Consider the following 19,354-nt stretch of genomic DNA (forward strand, 5'->3'; position numbering starts at 1 on the left):
ATTCACATGCACTGTTTAAAAGGGACAGTGTAGGAGGAGAGAGGAGTGGAAGCACTGGAGTAGCGTGCCACCAGGACTAATCTTTTAATGGGCATAGGGACAGAGCCAGCTGAGAAAGGCAAGCAAGAAATTGGACAGTTTCAGAGGAGGCTAAATAGTAACAACAGGCTTTCTAGAAAAGCAGACATAAAAACATGGTAGGTACTAAGGTCTTCAACACTATATGCTTTTTTAGGGTTTAGCAATACTTTGAAGCACATCTCCAGGCTGCTGGCAAACTACCAGAACCCCCCTCCTCAACTAATTGCTCCCATAGACCAAAATTAAAACCTACCTACCTACTTATATTTACCTAAATCTACGGTCAGGTAATGTTTTGGCTATCTCTCTTCTTTTGGGTACAGGAGGAAGATCTTTCTTTAAATATCCTTATCACTGCCTGCTTGAGGTAGACACTTCCAATTGGCTGTCCAGTAAGGGGTCTTCTTAGGATCCAGAAGGAGATGACATCAGGAAGCCAACATATCTACAACAATGCATTTCTAGTTCCCTGCACCTGGAAATGGCTCTGGCAAGGGACCTGTACCATGAATTAAGGTGAGTATAAGATATTTAAACAGGTTAGAAAAAGGCCAGGTAGGTGAGAGGAGTTAGTTTGGCCTGGAGGTGGAGTTAAAATTATGCAGCAGATTTTGTGCTACCAATGTGAGCCTGTGCCCGCATTATGCATTGCTATTAATTTCAGCTATTAACTGAAAATGAGATGGGATATGCTTTAAAATAAGCCACAAGACAGACCTTAGGATGGGCAAAGCAAGCAACTCACATGTCATCTAGATGTGACATTACATAGCCACCAAAACTATGTGTTCACAGAGGTTGAAACCCCAGGCTTCCTTCTCTCTCTTCCTTCAATAAGGTACCGGTACATGTTATTATTATTATTTTATTATATTCTTTATTCAAAGCTTTGTATGCATACAGAGAGAACGCCCCTACTGTCCAAGACAAGAAAAACATAATAGCCTGAACATCAGTAACTCACCCCAAATATCAACATGGTCTTCAGTGGGTGTACATTAGGTCTCAGAGGTGAGAATTGCATTTTAAATCCTGTACATGATAAATCAAATGGTACAGTTGGCTGACATTAAAAATACTAGAGAAATTCCATTTGTAAATACATCAATCCTCTAAGGATTCATAGCAGTGTACTGGTGGTTCTGACCCGATTGCAGTAGACATGTTTATAGTCATCAGTCGCCCACCACCCTCCTCATTGCTAAGAGAGGGGATTTCAATACCGAGTCTCTGATCAGTCTGCAAAAACTGGAGTTCTGGAGCAGTATTAAACCTAAAAGCAAAAATGTAATATATTGCAGTTTACCAATTACACTGTTCAACAGGTAAAAAGTTTTGGGCATAAAATTAGCTAATCTTACATAATTTTGGGGTGCTGAAAACTAAAATGACCCTAAAAAATGTTGATTGGCTCTAGTTTCCATGATATATTCACCCATCTAATGACGTAAGCCATTCAAAATTATGATGCAACTTCAGCTGCATATTGCGCAATTGATACTGGTGACCAATAGAAAATTGCATGTATACTGAGATGATGCAATATTAGCCTTTAATTGCATCACTTCACTGCATAAAAGCTGCAGTATCTGTAGCTGATTGTAGTTCGACAGCGTCTTTACATTTCGTTTTATGCTTATATAGGCTACTCAGTAATGCCTCGAACTTGTGTGAATAAAGCAGATAATTTCTGCTATATCTGCGGTGAAATAACTTTTATCTCACAAAAAAGGAGGATAACAGGAATGATTAAGAAAGCCTACAACTTGTATTTTGGCTGCAAAATAGGAGACCAGGACAAGAGCTGGGCACCACATATATGCTGCAATTCTTGTGGGACGGCACTGGAGCAATGGTTGAATGGAAAAAAGGCATCTATGCCTTTCGCTGTGCCAATGATTTGGAGAGAGCCAACAGATCATGTTAGTAATTGTTACTTTTGTATGGTGCCTCCAATTGTAAAAGGGCTAAATAAGAAGAAAAAGTTATCTGTGCACTATCCAAATATTCCATCGGCAATACGTCCAGTTCCTCATGGAGAGGGGCTACCAATTCCTAAAGCACCAGAATCCTTCGTGGTTGAGTCAAGTGAGGAAGAACCTGAAGCGTGTAGTCACGTGCAGTTGTAAGAGATAGCCCTTTCCTCGAATACAAGAGAAAAGCCAAGAGAAGCAAAGCCGACACAAACTGAAGACAAAACTAGTGAGAATCCTAAGTATTAAAATGATTCAACTTAGCTTATGGCTATAATTTTTCTTGGTAATCCTATGCAATATATTATGCCATTTAGGCTTTGTTATGTAGTCAATATCACTTGCTTTATATTTGTGGAAAGATATCTATCTATATAATTATTGTGCATTATGTAGTCATTACGCCTATAGTAGAAAACTTTCCGTTTACAGAAAAACTAGAGCCAATTGACAAATTTCATTGTTATATTTGAACTCGGAATGTGAAATTCATTAAAAAATGGATCCTTTTGTTTCCAAAACTGGCAAAAAATAAAAATTTGTTGAACAGTGTTATTAGGTGTGGTAGCATTCATTTTCCTTTTTTTTTCCCTTCTGTTTTCACCTGGTAATCTGGCCAGTAACACATTTCCTGCATTAGAGTGTCCTCACTCTGGATGAAGGAGCACAGGGGCACCTTTGGACAGCATCATTGTCAGTCTGGGGAGAGGGGAGTGTTAAGAAGAAGTAGCAGATATTGATGGACTAACAAATTCAAATCAAACTCCAGATAACACTCCTTAGTCAATTACAGCAACAGTATTTTTCCTTTGGAAATAAAAGTTTTACATAAATAAAAAAAGCTGATTATTGTAAGCACCCCTGTCAGTGGTATATGGTAATGTCAGTAAATGGTTTGTCTCACCCCTTTAACCGCTACATCTGCAGGGCAGCCTGTTCTGTTGAAAAATAACAGACTTCCTAGCTGGATCACCAGGTATAAATAAAGGAAAGGACGCCTAAAAAAAACTTTTGTAGCCATCACATCTAAGAATTGGTAGCTGCAATATAATAAATGTTTGCTTTTGAGTTTAATACCACTTTCATTCTGATTTTCTGATCTGCATGCTTGTTCTAGGTCTAGGACAGTGACCAAGACAGTATTGAAGCCAGAGATAGTTAAGCAACTAGCATTTTAAAAAAGAGGTAAGAGTTGGCAACCTTTATATGTCAGGACAGGTTTCCTTTAACCAGTATCTAAACTTAATCTCATGCCTATAGGTCCCTTTTAGTACTTAGTAAATGTAAGTGCTGATATAACATGCCCCCAGGTACACAAATAAATACTCCAGAAGATAGTTGTAACAGAAAAACAGAATTATCACCTGATGCCTTATGTCTCTCCTGGGTTGTCCTCTGTAGAAGGCTCATCCTTCTCTTCTGACTCCTGTGCACTTTCATTAGGCTCATGCTTGCCCCCATTCGTTCCTGTTACTCTGCTTAGTGTGAGCTCTGTGTAGAAGCCACGTTCTGGGTTGTTACATGAGAGACTCTCACATTTATAGGCCTTCCCCTTTGAAAATGCTAACACCTTCCTCTTCCAAGCAGAGATCTGAAAACACCTTTGTGTTTTCCTTCTTTCTTCTATGACTTCAAAAGGCAGGAGAACTTCAAAGGGCCTCTCAGGCACATGGACTGGCCTGAGCTCTACACTGTATTATTATTTTTATCATTACCATGTACTGTTATGTGCAAACCACAAATGGTGGTGGACATGGTGCAAGATTTTAAGGGTTTCAGAAACCAGCCTTTCTAAATGGCAGTACACAGTTCTTTTTCATTTTGCTTAGAGACAAGTGAACAAAAGTAAAAGGACAGGGGTGCCAGATGTGGCAGCAATTACCGTTTGTTGAGGATCACCAAAGACTTTAAACAATTTGCTTAATTATATTGGCCATATTATTATACAGGATTTATAAAGGGCTTTACAATGTAAAGTGAGAGTACAGTTACAATAAAATACAACAGGGTTAATAGGGCTCTGCACATAAGAGTTTACAATCTAGTAGGGTGGAACAAGTGGTACAAAACGTAATAACTGTGTGGGATGAACTGATAGAAGAATTAAAAGTTCAGTTGTTAGGTGGAGGCAGGATAGGACTCCCTGAACAGATGAGATTTCAGAGATCATCTAAAGATAGCAAGAGTAGGAGATAGCTGGACAGATTGAGGTTGAGAGTTTCAGAGGATGGGAGAAGCTCTGGAGAAGTCCTGGAGAGGAACAGGGAAGGAGACAAGAGAGCTAGAGAATAGGAAGTCTGGGGAGGAGAGGATAGTTTGCATGATATTTTGAGACAAGATTGGTGATGTAGCTTGGGGAAGAATTGTGAATGGCTTTGTATGTTGTTGTTAGTATTTTGAATTTTATTCACTGGGCAATCAGAAGCCAGTAGAGGGATTAACAACGGCAGTTAGCAGACACTGAGTGGTTGGTAAGGTGGATGAGTCTGGCAGCAGCATTCATGATAGACCAAAGGGGGGATAGCCTGCATAGAGGTAGACTTATGAGAAGCGAGTTACAATTTTCAAGGCGAGAGATAACAAGGGAGTGAATGGGCCAAATTTTACAGAGGTGAAGTCTACAAGATTTGGACAGTGATTGGATTTATCTGAAAGGAGAGATTCTACAAATTATATGTAAAGTGACCCACCCACCCCTGCTGTTTTATGTGATTGGACTTGGGGAAGGGTGACAACAACATTAGAACTCATATTGGTGCTCATCTAGTGCCTGCTCTGTGTTGAAATAGTGATAAAAACAGAATGGTCGCCCTTACATTCAGAGTGTTCACTCTCCTTTATTCATCCCTTTCATCTGTGACAACTCGATGTCAAAAGAACATTTAAGCAATACCACTAGCTAAACTGAAACATTTCATGACTTTTGAAGAAAAGTGACAAAGTAGAGAAAAGAAAAAAAAATCCATAAGCAACTTACTGCAGAAGAAGTATTATGCTTACCATGCCAGCGGGCACTGATCTCAGATTTTTGCTGTCTTCGAGATCTCCAGTAACTAAAAAATCTTCAACATCTGACACACTACCAGGTGTGTCAGATAGCTGGCCCTTCCATTGTATGATTTGGTTCCATACCCCAGCCTCTATTTCACTAAAAGACACAGTAGTGACATGGGGGCAGAACTGTTGGACAGCTAAGTATAATACCTATTCTTTTACAGACAGCTGCATTTGTATTTCTTTGATAATTTCTTTCTAGCGACAGTGTTGCTTTAAGTAATAGATATTGGTTCATACATTTTTCTGCCATTGTTCCTTCAGGGTGAACTGGACACAAAAGCTGTAAGTGCTAATTTGCACATTGTGTGGTGACAGATGCTATACTACATTGTAAAACACCTGTCACCGCAAGAACACACACAAAATAAATTGTGTCCTGTACATCCCATTCATACTGCAACGCAGACCTGAGCTGCATTTTATCACAACGCATTTTACAGAATTGCATGGCACTGCACGCAAGGCAAGTGCATTGTGTTGCTGTACAGCACCATAATTGGTGGAAGGAAGGAAGAAAAAATATGTCACCCCCTTAGAATATTTTTTAGCCATGTAAATGCCACACCAGTCTGCTGCAATTCTGCAAATTATATGTCATTGCAGGGTAGTTGTGGAGCAGCCCTATTCACTGGATGGGTTGCATTTGGTGGCGGTGCTGCTCACCGAATGCAAAAGGTAGTATAATCTTTGCCGTGGCCATGAAGCAAAGCATAGCAGCTGCAGCATGTGTACACCCCCATCCAACTGCCTTTGAAGCTAAATAGAGGAGCAGCTAGGGGTGGTACAAACCCAGCTCAACTCCCTGTTTTTACTGTCCTCCAACCATGAATGTAAACAAGCACACCAATATTTAACCACCTTCCGCCCGCCCTATAGTACAATGACGGGCGCAAGGTGGTTCTCTCGTTCTGATAGGACGTCATATGACGTCCTACCATTCTCACTACGCATGCGCGGCTCAGGGAGCGCGCAGCACGGCGATCACCGGACACAGCGGATCACGGAAAGAGCAGAAGATGTCGGCTCGGTCATGTGATCAGCTGTGTCCAATCACAGCTGATCACATGTAAACACGGAAATGCCGGTTATCTGCATTTCACTCCTCTCGAGCTGTCACGCTGACAGCTCGAGAGGAGAGGAGAGCCGGTAATCGGCTTTCCGCGGTGGGGACATGTACACTGATCATCAGGGCACTGATGATCAGTGTGCCCTGATGATCAGTGTGGCCCCAGAAGTGCCACCTGTCAGTGCTCATCAGTGCCAGTGCCCATCAGTGCCACGTGCCAGTGCCCATCAGTGCCACATCAATGCCACATATCAGTGCCCATCTGACCTGCCTTTCAATGTCACCCATCAGTGCCAGTCAGTGCCACCTATCAATGCCAATCAGTGCCACCTATCAGTGCTGCCAATCAGTGCCGTCTATCAGTGCCATTCAGTGTCGCCTATCAGTGCCAGTCAGTGCCGCCTATCAGTGCTGCCTATCAGTGCCATATATCAGTGTTATGTATCAGTGTCATGTATCAGTGCTGCCTTTCAGTGCCCATCAGTGATGCCTGTCAATGCCCATCAGTGCAACCTACCAGTGCCTCCTCATCAGTGCCCATCAGTGCCACCTATCAGTGTCCATCAGTGCAGCCTATCAGTGCCCATCACTGCAGCCTCATTATCGCACTTCAGTGAAGGAGAAAAATCACTTATTTACAAAATTGTATAACAAAAACTAAGAAAAAACATTTTTTTAAAAAATTTTCAGTGGCTTTTGGTTTGTTTAAGAAAAAATAAAAATCCCAGAGGTGATTAAATACCACCAAAAGAAAGCTCTATCTGTCACAAAAAAATGATAACAATTTCATATGGGAACAATGTTGCATGACTGCGCAATTGTCATTCAAAGTGTGACAGCGCTGAAAGCTAGAAATTGACCTGTAGGCTAGTGGTTAAAGTGGAACTTTAGGTAATAAATAAAATGGGCGAACAGGCAGGATTTTTAATGCAGAAGAGACATGCCTTGTTTCTTCTGCATTATAGCTACCTACCTGCCTGTCCACCCCTGTACAGTGAGCCACGCAGGCACAGCTCACTGTACAAATTTGGCAATTCTAAATTAGACTCATGTGCGGGAGTGACATCATTCCTGCCCAGCCAATGACAGCAGCCGGCATTCAGGACCCGGAAGCCGGCCACCCAAAGATGTCAGTGGCTGGACAAGGAGCTAAGGAACAGCACATCGTAGAATCGGTGGTGAGTATAGTTCTGCTTTAAGTAAAAATACACATGCCCTTTGTATTTAGACATTATTTGCAAAACACAAAGTTTACCGTGATAAATTCATAGCACAATGTTACTTCTGTCCACACTCTGGTTGTCTAGAAATCAGCTTTGAAAACTGCCATGTGACACCATGCAACTCATGGTGCCACTCAGCCCCCCTTGTGCTACATATGTCTTTGAGAGCAAGAGTTTTCAGAGTCAGGTTTTGCAATCACAAAACATAGATAGCATGGGGGTAACTCCATCTGTTTCCAACAATTACTGGACAGCCAGAGCCTGGACTGAAGTCAAACATGGTACTATGCATTTATCAAGGTACATGTGTTATATAGCTCTTTAATGTTCACATAGCAATTCAGTAAAGTTGGCCCTAGATATTAGTCATCACTAGACTTTACGAAATCTTCTTAGCATCATCATAACCTCTCTCTCTCTACCGTGAGGATTTAGCCTTATAGGGTGAGGCACAGAAAGATCAGTCCAGTTGCTGGTGACACATTCAAAATTTTCAGCTCACTTTTTTGCTCCAGCAAGGCAGTGTGTACAGTTTTCCCACATAGGGGTATATTCAGTATAACATAACTCACTTGAGATTATAGCCATCTGGCCATTTCTGTGCCTTACCTATTTTATCATTACAAAGCGACTAACACCCCCTTTGATACTTTGTTAATTGAAGTCACCTAGCTTAAAAAGATTTAGCACAAAGTGGTGGCCAGGGAGCCCACCCTCACTCTTCGTGACCAAGTTTAGAACCCAAAAGTACAGTATCCAGATTAAATAAAATGGTGTGTTAATATCAATAGTTCTAAGGACACAATAATTCGAAGAGTGGGGAGACAGAAAAAATAACCCCAAAACAGAGGTGATAAGTATAAAGGCCTGAATCCAGACCTAATTAGGTGCAATATGAACTGTGACAAAGACAACGTGAGTAATAATATGCAAGTAAACATAAATACATCAATCCCCTCATGTTTTGCATTGTATTGGTATTGTTCTGTCACATGTTCTGTCCCCCTTTGTAATGTACAGTGCTGAGTGAACTGTTGGCGCTTTATAAATACTGTATAATAATAATAATAAATAATACATAAAAAGGTAAAGGCCTGAACCCAGACCAAACTAAGTGCAATATAGATTGTGATGAAATACAATGTGAGCAATAGTCACCAAGTGAACATAAATAATGTATTCAACATAATAGGACTAACACGTCCTAAATAAAAGTGCACAAAAAACACCATGCAAAGAAAACTGTGCCAAAATCAAATAGCAAAAACTATGTGCAAAACTAATCATACAAGGTGCATGAAACTATAAATGCATGAAACTATAAATGCATCATATATAATACATACAAATATAAAGGCCTGAAACCAGACCAAACTAAGTGCAATATGGATTGTGATGAAAACAACGTGCACAATAATCAACAAGTGAACATAAATGATGTATTCAACATAATACGTCCAAAGAAAACTGTGACAATCAAAAAGCAAAGAAATATATGTGCAAAACTAATCATACAAGGTGCATGAAACTAAAAATGCACCTTATAATTAGGATTGATGCCAGTGAAAAATGCACAGTGGAAATAAAAGTGCGTCAATAAGCACAAAAAAATAATTAAAGCGACGTGACATATAACAAATAATGAGTGACCATCAAAATAAACATAAGTGATCATCAAATCGGCATAAAGTCCATGTAAATAGACTTCCAACTCCAAACGAACAAAGCAACTGGGTGAAATGAATGATAGATCTGTCACCGGCTAAAATGCCTCCTCCCCTCCACGCCAAGACCCCAAGGGGCCACACAGCTTTCAGGCCTAACACTCCCAGGGCCCTTAATAGATATCCAAGATGATAGAATCACACCGATCACAGGAATATGGCCTTCCTCACCGTATAACCGGAATGATTTCAGTAGTGTTGAAACTGGTAATCCTTTTCACAGGAACATCAGCCAGCTCAGACGCACCCCAGAGGAAAAAGAGAGAGCACTCCCATAGTGTAGTCATTTTAAAGCAAAAACTTTAATGGAGAAATGCCAAATGAACACTTACATCACATCAGTTGAAATCAGGCATCAAAACAAATGTATTGATATGGGTTTATACTTCCAGGGTGTACCAAAATGGCGGCAACCATCACCACGTTCCGCTAACAGACCCACACGTTACATCACTGTCCCGTGACTTCATCAATCTATATTGCACTTAGTTTGGTCTGGGTTCAGGCCTTTACATTTTTATGTATTATTTATGTTCACTTGCTGATTATTACTCACGTTGTCTTTGTCACAGTTCATATTGCACCTAATTAGGTCTGGATTCAGGCCTTTATACTTATCACCTCTGTTTTGGGGTTATTTTTCCTGTCTACCCACTCTTCGAATTATTGTGTCCTTAGAGCTATTGATATTAGCACAACACCAATTTATTTGTTTTGTCTCCTTGTACTAGTGGTGACTAGGTCTAGGTGTTTGCAGCTTTTTTCAATAGTCCTATCTATACCTATAGCAGCGCAGAAAGTTTTTTCTATTACAGTATCCAGATTTCCATCAGTACTACTGTCTACCCCTGCAGCCTACTGGGCCTGTTTGTCACACTGTCTTTATAGACATATGCACACTGTACTTGTACCCTACAAAAATACATTTTAATTTAACCAGTTGTACCCCTCAGTAACACATATCACTATACCTAACATACAAACAATATGTACTGCCTGGCCAATAGCTTTATTCCTGACAATGATTCCAATAAGATATCCAGTGCAGCTGATAGACAACAAGTAATCCAAACCCATTTATGAAAATCTCTTATGTGTCAATACATAAATCTGCTTTGCCACTTTATATTTTGCAAACAGCAAAGAGACAGAAACAATTACATAAATATATATGATATACCAATATATGTATAAACTGTGCTGGTTTATTTAGCCCTTTTGTACATTCAATACCCAGAGGAAGACCTATGTTCCCCAATAAAATGTTTTTTCAAGCTAGATTATAGAATATTTTGTTGCATTTTAAATACAGTTCTTCAATAACTATTAGCATTAAAAGCTCTGAGAACACCAAGAAATGAATAATACAGAGAAATAGGGATTTTACTGTGCACCAGATCGATATTGACAGATAAAGAGATTTCCTGGAACAAACAATTGCAGGCAATGGTTAAATAAAACTATCATGGACCTTGGGTTGTAAATCAAGCTGTGGGCCTCTTTTCCTTGGAACCAATCAAGCAGCAGAAGTAACTGTAATCCTAAATCGACTTATTCATGTATAAAATGATCCTAAAATCTAGACAATCATCCAGTGGTATGTGAAGCCCAGGGGCTATATCTATTTTATATACTAAATTCTACATAAAAGAGTGCAGAAATAATGCATAACATATACAACAGATTCAGCAGAGTCAGAGATAATTAAAAGGCCAGTACATCCAAAACTGATATTTTAGTTTTTCGTAAAAGTTTCAAAGTTGAACCACCTGACATTTCGGCACTTCAGAGGTTCTTGGTCTTCACAAATGCTGTTGCCATAATGAAGACTTTCCACTGTTCTTTTTGGATTATCTTTAATTGTACATTATGAAGAATACAACCAGTGCTAGAACACACAGAGGTGTATATGTATAGAAAAAAGATAGTTGGGCTTTACTGGCATTGAAAGGGAACAACATTTATATAGAAAAATATAAAACTTCATTACAATTAATTAAACTACAATAGTCTTATAGCCACATAAAATAAAAACAGCTCCACACTGCCTTATAAACAGGTATAGCTGTAAGCTCACTAGACCACAGAGATTAACCTATTACACAATTATATCTATTTGATAGACACATATGAAAATGTATACACATGTCCTCATGTGTCAACGTGTTTCTCTTATTCTGCTTCCTCAAGACTCATGAGAATTAAGCAGTAGTGGCTTATTTAGGCATGTGCAGATGGCATGTGGGGCTCCCCTGGGCCGGGCACTGGAGAAGATAGGAGGCAGGAAGCCAAAAAAACAGCAGTAGGGTTTGTCCTAGAAACAGAATGGAAAAAGAGAGGGGACAGGCAATTCCAAGTATACTGCTAAAAAAAATTGAATTTACACTTTTTAATCAGAGTATAGCATCGAGTCAATTAAACTCCTGGGATATTGATTTGGTCAGTTAAGTAGCAGAGGGGGTTGCTAATCAGTTTCAGCTGCTTTGGTGTTAATGAAATTAACAACAGGTGCACTAGATGGGCAACAATGAGACAACCCCCCAAACAGGAATGGTTTTACAGGTGGAGGCCACTAACATTTTTTTCCCTACTCATCTTTTCTGACTGTTTTTCACTAGTTTTGCATTTGGCTAGGGTCAGTGTCACTACTGGTAGTATGAGGCGATACCTGGACCCTACAGAGCTTGCACAGGCAGTCCAACTCCTCCAGGATGGTACATCAATACTTGCCATTGTCAGAAGGTTTGCTGTGTATCCCAGAACAGTCTCAAGAGCATGAAGGAGATTCCAGGAGACAGGCAGTTACTCTAGGAGAGCTGGACAGGGCCGTAGAAGGTCCTTAACCCATCAGCAGGACCGGTATCTGCTCCTTTGTGCAAGGAGGAACAGGATGAGCACTGCCAGAGCACTAAAAATTACCTCAACAGGCCACCGGTGTGAATGTCTCTGACAAAACAATCAGAAACAGACTTCATGAGGGTGGCCTGAGGGCCCAACACCCTCCAGTGGGCCCTGGGCCCACTGCCTGGCACCATAGAGCTCAACTGGCATTTGCCATTGAACACTAAAATTGGAAGGTCAGTCACTGGCGCCCTGCGCTTTTCACAGATGAGAGCAGGTTCACCCTAAGCACATGTGACTGCAATATTGTTCAGCATTACCATTTTGGTGGTGGGTCAGTGATGGTCTGGGGAGCTGTATCCATGGAGGGACGCACAGACCTCTACAGGCTAGACAATGGCACCCTGACTGCAATTAGGTATCGGGATGAAATCCTTGGACCCATTGGCAGACCCTACGCAGGTGCAGTGGGTCCTGGGTTCCTCCTGGTGCACGACAATGCCTCATGTGGTGAGAGTATGCAGGCAGTTCTTGGAGGATGAAGGAATTGATACCACTGAATGGCCCCCATGCTCGCCTGACCTAAATCCAATAGAACACCTCTGGGATATCATGTGTCGGTCCATTGAACACCACCAGGTTGCTCCTCGGACTGTCCAGGAGCTCAGTGATGCCCTGGCCCAGATCTAGGAGATAATACCCCACTACACAATCCGTCGTCTCATTAGGAGCATGCCCCGATGTTGTCAGGCATGCATACAAACCCGTGGGGGCCAAACAAACTATTGAGTACCATTTTAAACTGCAGCAATGAAATTTCAGCAAAATGGACTAGCCTGCTGCATCATTTTTTCACTTTGATTTTTTGAATTCAGTCCTCTGTAGGTTGATAATTTTCATTTTCATCAAACAATGGAGCATCCTTACATTCCTAACACATTACCCAGTCCATATCAGTATAGAGTAGCTATCCAGCATGCTATTTTCCCCACTGGGATCTGATGTGTTTTCAAAGTGTTCCTTTAATTTTTTTGAGCAGTGTATAATATGGAAAAAGAACATCACCACAAGAGATGTCTCAATGTAATTATCTTGTTTTACATCTGTGTGCATTCAATGCTGACTCTACACAAAGTATGTTCCATAGAATCTTCCCGTAACCAGGATCTCACTGACAGGATTAAGGTAAAGCTAGTAGTATACCAGTGGGTCCAAACAGTAAATACAAGAATGGGCAAGAAGGTCCATACTACCACATCACTCCATATGATCTAAGCTAACAAGTGGCCCACTTCGAATATAGCGTACCATGCAAGGAAATCCATCCTGGGAGTTATACCTGTTTTTAAGATGTGTGCAGCTTTTTGATGTGATTTTATGTGACTATAAGCTTATTGTATTTTAATTAATTGTAATAAAGTTTCATATTTTTATATATAAATGTTGTTCCCTCTCAATACCAGTAAAGTCCAACTACATTTTTTGTATACATAACATTTTTTTTACTCACAACACACAAAGGTGGATGAAAAACCTAAGAACCTTCAGGAGAACAAGAACAGTTAAGAACTGTGGCAGGGCATTAGTGGGATCTAAGCATTTGACTTCTTGTATCTGCACACCTGCTGTGGCTATAATGATGTGCTCCTCCTTTATACCACTGACAGGAGGATCTGGAACAATGGAAGGTAGGTGGGAACATACACAGCCTCCAGGTGGAAAGTTCAAAGTTAGAATATTGGAAAACTGTTTCAAATACTTATCATAATTTTGCTCTTTTGTTACCAATCCATGCCAGCATACATGTATAGTATGTTGCCAGGTTGGCACAGGAAAATAGAGAATTGTATCAAATACTTACGTAGTTTTCCATTCCTGGTGCCAATCCATGGCAGCCTACTACCACATGTATGGTGTCATGTTGGTGTCAGGAAAGCCTATTACACCTTCTTAATGCTTGTGACCACTGGATGGAGCTGGGAACTAAGGCTCACCTATATAGTTGCAGCATCAATCTGATGCTGCAGCTGTCCCCTTCCAGCTCTAAGCCCGAGAACTGAGTGATCACATGACCACTAATTGCTCAGTTCGTGCGTCCTCTTTGAGCGCAGTGTGGTGAATGCCAGTCACTGGCTCTCCACCCTGCCCCTTCAACGCTCACTCGACTCTTAGTCTGCTGTCAGCTGATTCTGGGTGCATTGGAGTGCAAAAGTAAGTGTACTCTGTGACCCACAAAGGAAATATGACCAAACAAACTTTGGCCATACCTTGCTTGCTCTTTTAATGGTGAGAAATTTAGCTTACAGGCCTTGTGTAACAGTGCTTTGTTTTTTTTCATACCTGCTTTTCTCATTTGGAGGGAATGTCTCTCATTCTGAAACCTAATCCCTATATTGCTCCTTTCTCCTCATTTGTAGACTCTTTTGACCTATTGTATAAACCTACTGTTTAAAATATAACAAACGGTAACACTTTTAATTGTAGTTTTGTATACACTGGGGAGGGTTTGGATCACCTGTAGGTATACAAGCACGTTAGCGTCGCGGCAAAACGGAGGCCTTGTGTCGAGTCAGGAGGAGTTGAAGCCTCCCATTCAAGTCTATGGTACCACCCCGCAAACACCTGGCTGGCATTTGCGGTGTGGTTGAGAGCCAGTTTCGGAGCGTGAATACCATTTGACTTCATTATAGGCGTTTGTGGCGCGGTTTTAATGTTTGACAAACACCTATCAACTGCCTCAAAACCGCGCATAGGGCGTTTTGGGAGCATTTGGGGAGCATTCAAAATGCTTCCGAAATGCCTGTCTAACGCCTGTCAAACGCTATAGGGGCGTTTGGCAAGAGTTAGAAATAAAGTCAAGTGTGAAGGAGTCCTTTGGGTTGTCACCAGGACAAGAATAGAGGGGAAATCTTCCAATGGTTACACTAGTTCCCACTTCCTGTTTTGGATATGGGACAGAAAGTGGAGGTTCATTTTTTGGATGGGACACAGATGGCAAAAAAACAAAACAAAAAACTGACAAGGATTATAAACCTCTCCCAGGTTCACATTGATGTATTTTCTAATGGTTGAGATTGCTTTAACCACATGTCAAGTGAAATAACATGAGTTTTTATAGAGTGCGTTCACATACATGCATTCGGCTGCAATCTGACTTTGAAAGGGTCCAATGCGAGTTAGGTGCGTTGCAGTGCAATTCTGAGGTCCATAAACTTCAATGGAAACACTTTCAGATCGTTTATCGGCCCTATTGTCATACAAATGTTCTCCCCCAGTCTTTGCTCACCTCACACAGCACTGAAAACATAGCTGTATCCAAATCAGGGGTGGACTGACAACTCATGGGGCCCCTGGGCAATAGGGGATCATGGGGCCTCTGTGTCCTTGCCCAAACTCAAAAAAGCCTATGAAAAAGGTACCAGGGGCATCTCATGGGGCCCTCTACTGACCCCGGGCCCTCGGGCAGTGCCCGAGTTTCCAAATGGTCAGTCCGCCCCTGATCCAAATCATGTCCAAATTGCATCAGAACTGCATTGGAAGCGCATCAATTCGCACTGCAACTGCCCCTTGAAAACACACTGAAAAGCAGACCACAATTGCACTGCATCAATGTGAACCTAGGCTTACTCTATGCAAAATTAAAAAAAAAAGTTTTGTCTTTAGATGCCTATTAAACTTGACTAAACCTATCACTCAACCTCAAATTATTACTTTTTGTTATCTTAAAAAGCCAATATAAGGGAATGGCAGTGGTAAAAAAAAAGCACTTGTGGGTTTAACCAATCATGCCTACATATTTTATTCTACAACATGTCCCTCTTTCTCACCTCAGAAAGTTGGGAGGTATGCATACCTAATTGGGAAAACAGCTTTTCTAGCTCATTGCAGCTATAACTTTCATAAGCCTGCGCCTCAAGGCCAACCTCTTTAACATTACACTAAACACTATCATTTATTTAACATGCTGATAATGTTTAACTCCATTGCCCAGCAGAGCGCACGGTGGGGAGACAATAAAACTCAAATGTCTGCACATTACTTTCACCCAGTGGAGGTGGCAGCACTACATTATTTAACCCAGTTGGAGCATCCAGCCTTGGCAAACGCTATTCACTGTGTGCAATAGCTTCCAGGTAAAAGCCATTACAGGATGGGAAAATGTGATCAGTGCAGCAGTTCTACACCATATTGTATTATACACCACTGCATACAGAGATAGGTAAATGTCCCCATGGACATTAGGCAATGGTTGATGCATAGTTGCCAACATTTAAAAAAAAATTAGGGACACTTTTTTCCTGTATGACCAGAAAGATAGTGTAGGCAGAGGAGTATATTAATTAGGGGTGGGGCATTCATTCATGGGCATGGCCTAATAAGAAAAAATGGATGGTAAAATAGGTGTGGCTTAAAGTATGCTTGGGCGTGGCTTAAACAGGTGTGGTTAAACAGAGTCTGAGATTATCTTGGGCTTCCCCCTCCCCATGCAATTTTGCTCTCCACCCCAACATCCCAAAAAACAAATAAATACAATCATAGACTTATCTAAAAAAAAGTATGTAAACATAAAGAACTGGTTCACGCTCACTGATTGGTTGCTAGAGGTTACAACACATCATTACTGCTCACTGATTGGTTTCTAGAGGTCACTGCAGTTAGTACAGGACTATGGTCTGAGACTGCAGGCATAGTACAGGAGTTGGTCAGAGACTGCAGGCATAGTACAGGGGTTGGTCAGAGACTGCAGGCATAGTAAAAGAAATGTTTAGAGACTGAAGGTGTAGTACAGGAGATGGTCATTGACTGCGTACTTGGCACAAGAGATGATTAAAGACTGCATACATGGCAAATGGGGTGGTCAACGACTGTGTACATGGAACAAGAGATGGTCAGAGACTGCGGACACAGCACAAGAGATGGACAGAGGCTGCGTACATAGCACAAGAGATGGTCAGAGACTGTGTACATGCCACAAGAGATGGTCAGAGACTGCAGACACGGCACAAGAGATGGACAGAGACTGCGGACACAGCTCAAGGGATGGACAGAGACTGCGGACATGGCACAAGAGATGGTCAGAGACTGCGTACATGCCACAAGAGTTGGTCAGAGACTGCGGACATGGCACAAGAGATGGACAGAGACTGCGGACATGGCAGAAGGGATGGACAGCGACTGTGGACACGGCGGAAAGGATGGACAGAGACTGCGGACACGGCACAAGAGATGGACAGAAACTGCAGACATGACTGTCCCTAAACATACAAACAGTTGGCATCCCTGCTACACACTTACTACATTCACACATGCTACATACACACATGCTACCAGGCCCAGACTGGCCATAGGACACACCGGGCATTTGCCCAGTGGGCCGGGGCTGCCTGAATAGGAGAGGTGGCCGGGTGGCACATAGAGGTAGAGAACTGTGCATTTTTCTTGGTTCCTCTATGCACTACCGGCCGCCTCTCTTATCTATCTCCTGCAGGCTGCATACCCTGGGCTCCTGTATGCTCCCCTCATCCCCTGGAGCCCTGCGGGGGATATGTCAGCATATTCTGTCCCCAGTGCTGACAGTGTCCCTGCCACCACAGATGGGAGAGGAGAGAGAGCTCTTGAGAAATTGTAATAAAAATAAAAACCTACTGACACTAGTGACAGAACTACCAGGGTCGCAAGGGTCAATCTTGCGACCGGGCCCTGGTGTTCTGCCACTGAGCTGTGAGGAAAGGGCCTCCAGGCTTTGAGCTGCTCAGTCCAAAATTCCATGGCCTATTTTTTGTCCCAGTTCGGGCCTGCATGCTACATTCACACATGCTACATATACATACACTACATACATCCCACAATCACAGCACTTACCTTCGTCATTGCTCACGCTGCCCTAGGTAAAAGGAGGGGCCAAGCGCGATTATCTGTGAGGCTGGTCACACCCCTTCCCACTCACACTGTCAAGCCTCACAGGGAGCCCTCAATTAGAGAGCCTGGACAGAGGAGGGAGAGGGGAGGACGAGTGATCTGTTCTCACGTCTCTCTGTTCAGAAGCACAAGAATTGTGGTGCCGTCCACCTGGGACAGGGGACACACAATCTGGGAATATTTCCTATTTTTGGGGCAATCCGTGAGTTGGCAACTATGATTGATGTTGTTATGATCAGGCAATGACTGACATATCTATAGGTCATTTCAGACTGCAGCAAACACCCTGCTCAATGGAACATGAGGGAGACGTCTGTTGGAAAGTTTGGATCCTTTTGGCTGACAGACATAAAATGGTTGTCAGGAATGCACAGCATTCCCTTAAAGTGGATGTAAACCCTTAAATAAACCCAGTGAATTGACTTGCCTCATGTGATACACAGAGATGAAACAAATCCTCCTACATACGTTTGACATGTTTATCTACATCTTCCCCTGCATCCATTCAAATTGCAGAATTTACACAGGATCTCTCATCTCTGAAAGGCAGGGGGCGGGGAACTGAATTTACACTCAGTGAGGAGAGCTCTGAGAGATGATTGGAGGGAAGGGACACACCCCCTTCACACAGCTCCCAGGAACAGAGTTGAGGCTGTCAATCACAGGCTGTGCCTTCCCCTGTCACCATTTTTCTCTTGGTGTCAGGAAAACTCATTAGAAGGGACTGATAGTGATAACAGAGGAACGAGGCAGCAGACAGAAATGACACTATGTAGAGAGATAAATAGGCACTATGTGCTTTGTTTAGATTTCATGTCTGAAGTTTAAAACTACTTTAACCTCTTACCTACTGGGCACTTTTACCCCCTTCCTGGCCAGGTACATTTTCACCTTTCAGTGCTACCGCACTTTGAATGACAATTGCACGGTCATGCAACACTGTACCCAAACAAAATTGTTATCATTTTATTGAGACATATATAGCTTTCTTTTGGTGATATTTAATCACCACTGGGATTTTTATTTTTTGCTAAACAAACTAAAAAAAATTTTGGAAAAAAAAAAGTTTTTTCTTAGTTTCTGCTATAAAATTTTGTAAATAAGTAATTTTTCTTCTTCACTGATGTGCGCTAATGAGACTGCAGTGATGGGCACTGATAGGCTGCACTGATGGGCACTGATAGGTGGCACTGATGAGGAAGCAGTGATAGGCGGTACTGATGGGCTCTGACATGCATCACTGGAGGGCATTAATAGGCATCACTAATCGGCACTAAAAGGCAGCACTCATATATGGCACTAATAGGCGGCACTGATGGGCACTGATAGGCGGCACTGACATCCTCCCAGAACGAGAGAGCCAAAGCCCTCCCATCATTTCCTTATATGGCGGATGGGAGGCGGTTAAAAAACTCAATTCACAAACCTCACATACCAGGATAAGTATTGCTGGTGGAAGTCACATTCAAG

At 41.9% G+C, this 19,354-nt stretch overlaps 1 protein-coding gene across 3 annotated transcripts in view; it reads right to left on the reverse strand.

Moving 5' to 3' along the window:
- Window positions 1-19,354, reverse strand: part of KCNIP3 (potassium voltage-gated channel interacting protein 3) — a 203,441-nt gene that overhangs the window by 115,684 nt on the left and 68,403 nt on the right. The window contains exon 1 of one of the 3 annotated variants that reach the window (XM_089681728.1): window positions 3,419-3,555. The exons of the other annotated variants lie outside the window; for them this stretch is intronic. Within the exon in view, the coding sequence (XP_089537854.1) occupies window positions 3,419-3,515 (97 nt within the window). The 5' untranslated portion in view covers window positions 3,516-3,555. Of the gene's footprint in view, window positions 1-3,418; window positions 3,556-19,354 lie in introns of those variants that run through there. 3 annotated transcript variants of the gene reach the window in all.

The sequence above is a fragment of the Staurois parvus genome, unplaced genomic scaffold (assembly GCF_062004578.1).
Source record: "Staurois parvus isolate SC_StPar_1 unplaced genomic scaffold, SC_StPar_1.0 ptg000276l, whole genome shotgun sequence".
NCBI classification, from domain to species: Eukaryota; Metazoa; Chordata; class Amphibia; order Anura; family Ranidae; genus Staurois; species Staurois parvus.